This window comes from Heloderma suspectum, chromosome 12, assembly GCF_057233095.1.
Source record: "Heloderma suspectum isolate Gila_16-S chromosome 12, 16-S_ref, whole genome shotgun sequence".
NCBI classification, from domain to species: Eukaryota; Metazoa; Chordata; class Lepidosauria; order Squamata; family Helodermatidae; genus Heloderma; species Heloderma suspectum.
The window spans coordinates 23,774,225-23,784,317 of record NC_139469.1 but is presented as its reverse complement, the minus strand read 5'-3'; the positions used below and the strand labels follow the sequence as shown (position 1 = coordinate 23,784,317).

Sequence of the window (10,093 nt, the reverse complement as noted above, 5' to 3'; positions counted from 1 at the left end):
GGCTGTGTATGCTCTAAACACAGACACACAGTGCACCCTTTCCCCTGTGGGACCACTAATTCCAGGTCTAGATCCTAATGTAGCTGTCCACCACCCAGCCTGATTTTGTGCAAGGAACCCTGACCTAATGAAAGCAAGTCAGCCTCTCCATTGTAGTTTTATGGGTAACTTCAAAATCTTTATTCTTGACCCACTGCTGAGCAAGGAGCTGCACATTGCTTATTTCTAGGCACACAGAACTCAGAAAAGCCAGGCTTTGTAAGTAAAAACCTTTATTTTTTCAGAATGATCTTAGAAAACAGTGTCACTTGCCACTTCCTTCAAATCCTTCTTTCGCTCCTAGTTCCCATGCCATACTGCAAGTAAGGGTCAAACGATATGTTACACTAAAGGCATAGTGTCCAGCTATGTCTGGTTTGTTGGTTGTTGTTGTTTTTTTTTTTACAAGAATGGCCACCAGATTGGAAAAAAATCAATTTATATCCCCACACCAAAAAAGGGGAGCACCAAAGAATGTTCCAACTATCGAACAGTGGCACTTATTTCACATGCCAGTAAGGTAATGCTCAAGATCTTGCAAGGTAGCCTCCAGCAATTCATGGAACGAGAAGTGCCAGATGTACAAGCTGGGTTTAGAAAAGGCAGAGGAACTAGAGACCAAATTGCCAATATCCGCTGGATAATGGAGAAAGCCAGGGAATTTCAGAAAAACATCTATTTCTGTTTTATTGATTATTCTAAAGCCTTTGACTGTGTGGATCATCACAAATTGTGGCAAGTTCTTGGTGGTATGGGGACACCAAGTCATCTTGTCTGCCTCCTGAGGAATCTGTATAACGACCAAGTAGCAACGGTAAGAACAGACCACGGAACCACAGAGTGGTTTAAGATTGGGAAAGAAGTATGGCAGGGTTGTATACTCTCACCCTACCTATTCAACCTGTATGCAGAACACATCATATGATGTGCTGGGCTTGATGAATCCAAGGCTGGAGTTAAAATTGCTGGAAGAAACATTAACGATCTCTGATATGCAGATGATACCACTTTTGATTGCTGAAAGCGAGGAGAGCTGAGGAACCTTATGACTAAGGTGAAAGAAGAAAGTGCAAAAGCTGGGTTGCAGTTAAACCTCAAAAAAACCAAGATTATGGCAACCAGCTTGATTGATAACTGGCAAATAGAGGGAGAAAACGTGGAGGCAGTGACAGACTTTGTCTTTCTAGGCGCAAAGATTACTGCAGACGTTGACTGCAGCCAGGAAATCAGAAGAAGTTTACTTCTTGGGAGGACAGCAATGACAAATCTTAATAAAATAATTAAGAGCAGAGACATCACACTGACAACAAAGGTCCGCATAGTTAAAGCAATGGTATTCCCTGTAGTAACCTATGGCTGCGAGAACTGGACCATAAGGAAGGCTGAGCAAAGGAAGATAGATGCTTATGAACTGTGGTGCTGGAGGAAAATTCTGAGAGTGCCTTGGACTGCAAGAAGATCAAACCAGTCCATACTCCAGGAAATAAAGCCAGACTACTCACTTGAGGGAATGATCTTAAAGGCAAAACTGAAGTACTTTGGCCACATCATGAGAAGACAGGATACCCTGGAGAAGATGCTGATGCTAGGGAAAGTGGAAGGCAAAAGGAAGAGGGGCCAACCAAGGGCAAGATGGATGGATGATATTCTGGAGGTGACGGACTCGACCTTGGGGGAGCTGGGGGTGGCAACGGCCAACAGGAAGCTCTGGCGTGGGCTGATCCATGAAGTCATGAAGGGGCGGAAGCGACTGAGCGACAACAACAACATGTCTGTTTTTTTAATTTTTATTATTATGAACAATATTTTTATACCACTTCTCATTTGAAACAAATCCTGAAGCAGTTTACAAAATAATAAAAAAAAACAAAAAAGACCACACACATACACACACCAGTATCATGAGGCTGGTACAAAGATCGCTCATGACTGGGGGAAAGCTAAAGCAAACAGATATGTTTTCAATAAATGCCTGAAACATGCCAGCGTGGAGGCCTGATGTACTTCAGAGGTGAGATAATTTCACAGGACAGGTGCCATTTTTTCTCTTCCTAATTACAGGTGTGTGTCTGTATGTGTTGGGGGTGGTGGTACCTCTGGTCAGGACTGCAGCAGATGGGGAAAGGTTTATTCCTCCCTCCCCAGCTGCAATCTGAATGAAAATCACACACACACCCGCTGCCACATGCAGCTATGAGGCTTAGAAAAAAAGTCCCCATCGGGATGGGATAAGCATGTCCTCGCCATGTGCTGTGATCACAACTGCTTGCCCACACCTGTAATTAGATAAAGAAAAAACACAGACATAGGCATGCATTTAGCCTGGTGGCAGGAAGCTATTCTCTTGTACTCTGTAAAGTGCCATGCATGCTGATGGTGCTATATACCTAAGAACAACATTATTTGACATGTACAGGGGAACTCTCTTTCTTATTAAGTGGAAAGATAAGTTTTTTAAAAAACTATTTCTTCATTAAAATTGGATGTGGCTGCAGGGCACCAGTTACTCTGAAGTTGGGATGGCCGTTACCTTTGGTGGGACTCCTTTATTTCAGAGCTCTTGGTTGCTAAGCCTAGAGGATCCTCCATGACTGCAGAAGTGGAATGGAGAGAAGCGCTGCACACCTTAAAGGCGTAGTTGTGATGCTAAAGGCTGTTATTTTTTCTTGATTTTTTCCAGCATGCAATGGCTGCTTTATTGAGCGCCCCCCCCCCCATTTTCAGTGTGCAAGCCACCTACACCACATGCACACTAATGTTTAATTGCCATAAAGATCTAATTAGCTCTGAGTTAAGGAGTACCGAAGGATTGGCCTGGGCAAGGAGAAGAAACCAGGTGCTATATAACCCCAAGAAACCATCACTGGTGACATCAGTGGTACAGCCAGGTTTGGAGCATCAGCATAAAGCTGTGCAATAGTAGGGTAGAGGAGTACCACCATAAGATTTCAGAAAGTCCTTGTTTTCTCAGCATGTTATTAAGCGAGTTGGGATTATAGCTTAGTTTTAAAAAGGAGAGCAGCCAGCATTCTGGCTTGCTTGAGAGCTCTGCTATCTGCTCTGGGAAACTCTTCCCACGTTTCTCAAACTTTCTATACTTGGGCCCCACTCTGAACTAACTTTACACTGTGTCTGTGTCCCTTCCTACCCAACACCAGCAATGGTTTCCATGGTGGAGCATGCTGGCATTCTTATTCATGGTTACATGCAGCTTCCTGTTGCATATGAGGATCTGTGAATGGGGGTACTAAATCAACACTAGATATTAGAAGAGGAATAGAGCAGGATTTCTGACACCCCTCCCAAAACTACAGACAAGGAATTATAATTCGGACAAAAGAACAGCTCTTCCTGGGTTCCTTTTTTCCAAATTAGGTTGAGATGATGGAACAGCAGGGAAAAGGTCACCAAATCCAAGATGGATCAGTGAGGGTCCATTGACTGTGGCCATTCAACCCAGTGGTGGGGAGAGGGCTAACTTGCCCTGGGATCCTATTCTTCCCTGGAAATCTGTGTTTCCTAAATTCATGTAACCCATGCCCTCAAATGGGGAGGATTGCCCATCATTTGAGAATCACTGCCTTCATGTCAAGGGAGTAGGGACAGCTGCTATTGTTTATTAGTGAGGAAGGCACCCTGTATACCATGGGTGCAGAACCTCCTGCCCAAGCCAGCCTATGCAGCCTCCAGGTGTTCCTCCAGGGGGCAGTGCTTAGACTGTAAGGTCCACCTCCTGGAGAAATCCCATCAGAGGGCATCCACCACTGTTATCTCCAATCGGAGATAACAGCAGGGATGTGGGGTGGCAGGACTTGCCTGCACTGGGGAGAGCAGGCACTCTCCTTGGCAACTGTCAAGTCCTACTGCCCCACATCTTCACATCTCTGTTATTACACTGTACAATCTCAGAGGTATCATACTTTTTATTATAGATGACCACTATGTATCTGATTCTTTAAATAGCAGACACGGGCATAAATGGCAATGGTGTTAAACGGGTGGGACTATGTTACAAGAACAAAACTTGACAGTACCTATATACTTATCTACTTACTAGTGACAATGCTTTTGTGGATAAAGAAGGAACTGGGAGAAAGCTGGTGGCTTTTCTTTTTTTCCTCCAGTTCCAACAGACCTGTGAATTCAACCTCTTTGGTAACTGCTGGACTTACCTTAACTGATTGATCAATTTGATATTCATCTAAAGCTGTACTTGAGTGTTAAATTCCACACACTCCCCAATTTATTATTGTTGTTTTTTAACCAGCAAAGATAAAAATGTTGGGGTGCAGGCTAAGAGCACAGCAGGAGGGTGAGGGAGATTCATACATCAATACAAACCAGCAAATAACTAAATACAAGTTGTCTAATATGTTAAAATTAGGTGCTGAATTAACTGTAAAGGCATTCAATAACATTGTAATATAATCTGAAAATGTGTCGAGTGCCTGCCAATCAGCCAAGTGCCCTTACACTTATTGATTCAGAAAATGGAACCAAACAGTAGAAGCAATTGGGCAGAACACTGCCAACATAGGGTCCCCCTTCCATCTCCTGAAGTAAGAGGACTTAACTTTTTTGTGTGTGGAAAATGTAAGCTGAATATTCTGGGAAGAGGCCTATAATATTACTGAGGAGACCATGGCTGCTTCCACCCTCAGTTTAGTATGGTGGAAGGCTCCTGCCATTGCCCATGTTGCATCAATGTGGCAATTCCCCCGTATCCCAGCACAACATTTGACGAAAAGAGATGGCTTTCCCTTCTAGTTCACTTTGTACTTAAAGCTAGTGGCTAGCATCCCCATGAAAAGCAAACTACCTATGTGCTTTCCATTTAACATTAAGAATCACAGGCAACTGGAGCTGAGAGCACTCATTTTATTTTGAGGTCACTATATCTTTTAAAATAGCCTTTTATAGTTTTGCATATTTTTGTTACCTGTTCACAAAGATGGCTAACCACTTCCATTCCCACTTTCACCCCAAATGAAAGATCCAAACTGAAGCATAGAACATACACACTTGCACTGAAACAATAGCCAATTGGTTGTAAAAAATCAGATATACTTGACAAAAAGGAAAACTACAGCCCTGAGATAAATGCAGGCTTCAGTCTTTGAGTCCTCTATACTAGCTATCAGCTGTAAATGCTCTGGTTTCAGTCTACTGAAATGTACCTACCTAGCCACTGGGACAACTGCTAAGAAGCTTAAAAAAAATAAAATCTGCCCATTCAAAAAGCCTGGTGACAGCTTGAGCTAATGTGCTGTTGGCAGCGAGGAGTGTAGCAGAAAACAGAGTAGGCAGCACAGTTTATGACCAAAACGTACAGTGCAATTCTATGCATGTTTATTCAGAAGTCAGTCCTACTGCTTTCAATGAGGCTGCAACCTTAAACAGTATGTGAATAGGGGAGGGGCCACAGCTCAGAGCACATGCTTTGCATGCAACAGGTCCCAAGTTCAATCACTCGTGTCACCAGGTAAGTCTGGGAAAGACCCCTGTCTGAAACCCTGAAGAGCCAGTCAGCGTGGCCAGTAGTGAGCTGGGTGGATCAATGGTCTGACATGGTATAAGGCAGCGTCCTATAAATGCTGCAAGCATATAAATAGGGGTGCAAAACTCCAGGCACCCAGTATGTCACTGGCACCTAAAAACCTAGGCTTGGTGACCAGTGATGTGGGGTGGAAACTTTTACGTGGAAATTTTTCCAGTGCTTTATTTTTCTGCAGAAAATTTTCCATTTCCCAAGTTCATTAGTAAGAATAAATGGATGCCAATTGCAAATACAGTATTAGGCAAGATTGGCAGTTTCAAAGTTGCAATTAATGTTTTGCAGGTGATTATCCCTAGCAAGTATGTGAGAAAATACCTACGTGTCACTGAAATACATATATGTCAGTGTGAAATGGAACTAACAAGTAGGGGCAGCAAAACTAAAGGTACCCCAACAACCTCAGTGGCTGAGAGTTGAACTCTGTTGAAAGAGATGAGTGGCTGTCAACATATCACACCCATTTCTTTGGGTTGCTAAAATTCATTAGTGGAGCCTTCTCCAATCTAGTGCCCCCCATGCTGACTGAAGGATGCTGGGAGTTGTACTCCAACATATCTGGAAGGCACCAGGTTGGGGAAGGCTGAATTAGTGTGTCAACAGTTTTCATTACCTTTGTTTCTTTGTTAAATTTAAGTAAGGGAAGTACATTTTTCCAAGTATTCTAATAAAAATGTCTACATAATATAAAATTTAAATCATACTAAGTATGATTTACTGAAATGTTTGAAGAAAACAACCTGAAAACATACCTGATATGTTTGAAGAAAACAATTAAATCATACTAAGTATGATTTAATTGTTTTCTTCAAACATTTCAGGTTACATATTTGTGGTATACTGAGACAAAAAATTAACATGGGATACTTTTTTAGCTTGTCGTTTATATTACTTGATTTTGGTAAACGTGCTAAATTAGATCACTGTCTAGTGATTTTCTGATGTGCACTGAATTTTCCCACACAAACTGATTTTTTCCCAGTGAAATGCTAATTTGCATCAGAAAATTTTCCAGCAAACCCACATCACTGATGGTGACTTGCATATGCCTTACAGCAGAGATGGTGAAGCAAGTTTTTCCTCACATCTGGTTCCTAAGTTCTGCAAATGTTTTTGCACCCCAAGGAAAAGATATGTGAATAGTCTCTATGAGCAGTGTGTATATATGCATACTGTGTTTCAGTAGTGTGAATAGGGTTATGAATGTATGTGAATGGGGGAGTGCAAAAAAGTGCATGGACACACAGAAGGAATTAATCAATCAATCACAAACCCCCACATCCATGAGGTTACCACTTGTTTAGACTATATTTTACTTATCCAGATATCTAGAGAACTTCATTCATCAAAGCTAATTACTTTTAATACACGGAAAACCAGTGTATTGTTTTCTGAAGCTTTCAAATAGGTCAGTAGTATAACCTCAGGATCATGGGGCAAAACAGGTAACAGCTGTAGTTTGTTTATTTAATTTAAAATTATGTTTAGGCAGCCTCTAAGGGTACAAACCATCTCAAGGCGGCGTACAAGATAAAAACCATACAAAACACATTTCAAGTGGGACCTGCAACAAAACGGTGCAGTATGGAGTACCCTCGTTCAGGGTGCTAGCCAGTCAGCTATATCCTCCTCCAGGATATGCCATTCCATTACCCATGGTTTTCTGTGTTTTTCCTTTCAACACTCAAGTCTGCATTCTGTGCCCACTGAGCATGCTCAGTCCTCACTGGGTTGCTTTGAGTATGCCTCCCACCCTCCACCCCCGCCTGTCTATGGAGGGGCACTTGCCCCCCTCCCTCCTCTGGTGCCACCTAGGTGCGTGTTGTACTCACAGGTAAACTTGCACAGGATTGCAGCGCTAAACCGACAGTTGGACGTTGGGATGCGGTGTTTGAATGTGAGTAAAGCAGGGCAGTGTCATATAAACCCGGCTCGGGGCTCAGCTCCTCGCCCTTGATTAGACTGCTATAGCTTCGTACCTATGCATGTGGGGTGAAAATCTGCTGATCGTTGGACTGTCCAACGATCTGCTGATTTCTTGGGCTGTCCTCCCGTTGTCATTGCAGCTTTTACAAGCGCCTGCCGCAATTTCAAGGGCTCCGCTGAACCGGCCTGTCGTTTCGTGCTGCTTTCCAGTGAGGCTTTGGGCGCTTTTTACCTTGCGATGTCGGTGGGTGGGCTCTTGCTGCTGCCGAAGACCGCAGAAGCGCACGTAGGTGCCAGAGCTGCCTGGGGCAGCGCATCGCTTTGCATCATGCCTAGCCCCGCCTCCGCCTCCAGCGGAGTCTCAGGTGAGCCGCGGCCGCCGCACAGCTGCCCGGCTTGGTGGGAAGCGCTAAGCATTCTGGGAGCTGTAGTTCAACCCAGTCCTGCCCCGTCGGCTTTTTGGACAACAGGCAGACACCGGGCCGCCCCCGGACATTGCGACACATCTCCTCTCGCCACTAATTAGTACCTGCAGCCTCATTTTTATCACTCCACCACCACGGCGGAGGGAGGGAGGCGAGAGGGGGGAGAGAGGAGAGAGGAGAGCCCCTCTCCCACACCACCACCACCACCACCCGCTCTCCCGCAAGCAAGACCACAGCTCCCAGCATGCCCCTCCCGCCTCCGAGCTCCACATCCGCTTTTCACCCCCGCAAGGCCCTGTGGGGCTTGTAGTCTCACCGCGGTATTCACGACGGCTTCGGCGCTGTTTCCGCAAGGAGGGCTCCTGGCTTCTCGATGGGCCGCCACGCTACGGAAGCGGCGTAAGGGGCCGGTTTCTGGACTCTGTGAGGAAAAGGAGGGAGGGGGTGAGGAAAAGGAGGGCTGGCTTTGCTTTGGGGTTGACGGGGAGGTTAAAAAAAAAAAAAAGACCGAGAGAGAGACAGAGAGAGAGAGAGAGAGAGAGAGAGAGAGAGGGAGGGAACGGTTTCCTGAGGAGTCGGGCGGGGTGGGAGGCGGGCGGGGTGGGGGTCAAAGTTACTCGGCCGCCCGAGGCGGGGTGGGTGGTTGGGGTGAGGGGGGGAAGTACCGAGACGGGGCTGAGGCGAGAGCGCGCGAGCCGGTCAGCCAGGAGGTCGCCGCCGCCGCCAGGGCGTCCCTCAGCAACGGTCAGTGTGAGCGCGAGATCCTCGCGGAAGGGGGGGGGGGAGAACGTTAACGAGAACGCGCGCGCGCGCGAGCGCCTCGAGGGAAGGGGGGGGGAAGGGGCTCGCGCTCGCGCTCGTGCTCGCCTGCCTGAGGCGAGGAAGGGGCGTGCTGTCTGCGTGTGTGGGGGGGGGGCGTGCTGTCTGTGTGTGGGGGGCGTAGGGGGGCGGTGGGCCGGGTGAGGTTTCCCCCTTTCGAGGGGCAGGAGAGAGCGGAGGGAAGAAGGCGAGCCAAGAAGGCGTCCTGCTGCGGGGATAGCCCCTGAGAACAGTCCCTGGGCAGTTTTCCTCAGAATACTGAGGAGTATTCTCAGCATAGTCCCTGAGAAGCTTCTACCCCCCCCCCCGCAGCAGTTGAGGAAGGGGGGGTCCCATTATGTTGAGACCCCCCCCACACACGCATATAATGGGACCCTCCCCCCCATTTCTCAACTCCTAGCCCTGAAGCGTGCACGTAAATATCGCGTGTGGGAAGGGGGCGACACTTTTAACACGAGTTTGGGGGTATGGCTGTGATCTGTTTTCCCCTCGACTCCAGTGACCCCTCAGAGCAGAGAAATATGTATACGTGCACACGCACGCACAGGTCATTGTGATTAACAGAACTTAACAAAACGTTTCGGCTGCCGCCTTCATCAGCTGTTAAGATACGAATGCTCTTTCCAAGGTGGCAGTAATAGAGCCGTGAGGATGGCATGTTCAGATCAATTGCAGGTGTTCAGCAGTGTTTGTGCTGTCCTCCAGGTTAAGGCCGTGTGGAGGCACGCGTGCACGCACACAGTGTACTGAATACCCCAATGAGGAAGATACAAAACATAGTCTTTTGACAGAGGCTTCCTAAGCCTGGTGCCCTCCAGATGTGTTGGACTATAACTCCCACCATCCCCAGCCAGCATGGCAAGTGGCTATGCTGGCTGGGATGGTGAGAGTTGTAGCTCAGCTCATCTTTTAACATCAGGAGATTAATACTTATCCCCCCCCCCCCTTGCTAAGGTTGCCTTTGCCAGCCCTACTCCTTCAGTCTTCTGAACTGCCCTCCTCCACTTAGTAGAGGATACACCATCAGCAGAGGGGTGTGTAGTCGTGGTGGCACTGCTCTCCTGTTAACTTCTGTTTGTCTGAACAAATGCTTTTATATCCTGCCTTTTGCTGGCTTACAGCTGAGAAGAGAAATGGCAACACAAATATTAAAACTGTCCTGTCAGTAAAACAGAAGTTAAAATGTCATAAAACCCATATCGGCGACCGCAGACCAAAAACACATCATTGAAGGCACTGACTACAAAAATGTCCTCCAGAATGAAGCAGTCTTAAAAACCTGATTTAAAATGGGCAAAGATGGGGCAGGGCAGACAAACTTCCCTTGGAT

General features: G+C 46.5%; 1 protein-coding gene and 1 long non-coding RNA gene across 8 annotated transcripts in view; one reads left to right on the top strand and one right to left on the bottom strand.

Annotated features, from left to right (window-relative positions):
• Positions 1 to 1,627: 1,627 nt before the first annotated feature.
• Positions 1,628 to 8,751, bottom strand: LOC146336700 (uncharacterized). The gene is made up of 3 exons (XR_014785579.1): positions 8,610 to 8,751; positions 8,261 to 8,365; positions 1,628 to 2,315 (listed from the first exon to the last, which is right to left on the bottom strand). It is a non-coding gene; the product is annotated as an uncharacterized LOC146336700 (long non-coding RNA).
• CAPN15 (calpain 15) overlaps positions 8,283 to 10,093 on the top strand; it is a 132,113-nt gene continuing 130,302 nt past the window's right edge. For 5 of the 7 annotated variants that reach the window (XM_084818782.1, XM_084818775.1, XM_084818776.1 and 2 more), the window contains exon 1: positions 8,537 to 8,688. Coding sequence is in view for 1 of the 7 variants with exons in the window: in XM_084818781.1 (XP_084674907.1) it covers positions 8,318 to 8,343 (26 nt within the window). In the remaining 6 variants the exon portion in view is untranslated. Of the gene's footprint in view, positions 8,344 to 8,536; positions 8,689 to 10,093 lie in introns of those variants that run through there. The other 2 variants (XM_084818778.1, XM_084818781.1) reach the window with 2 other exon arrangements.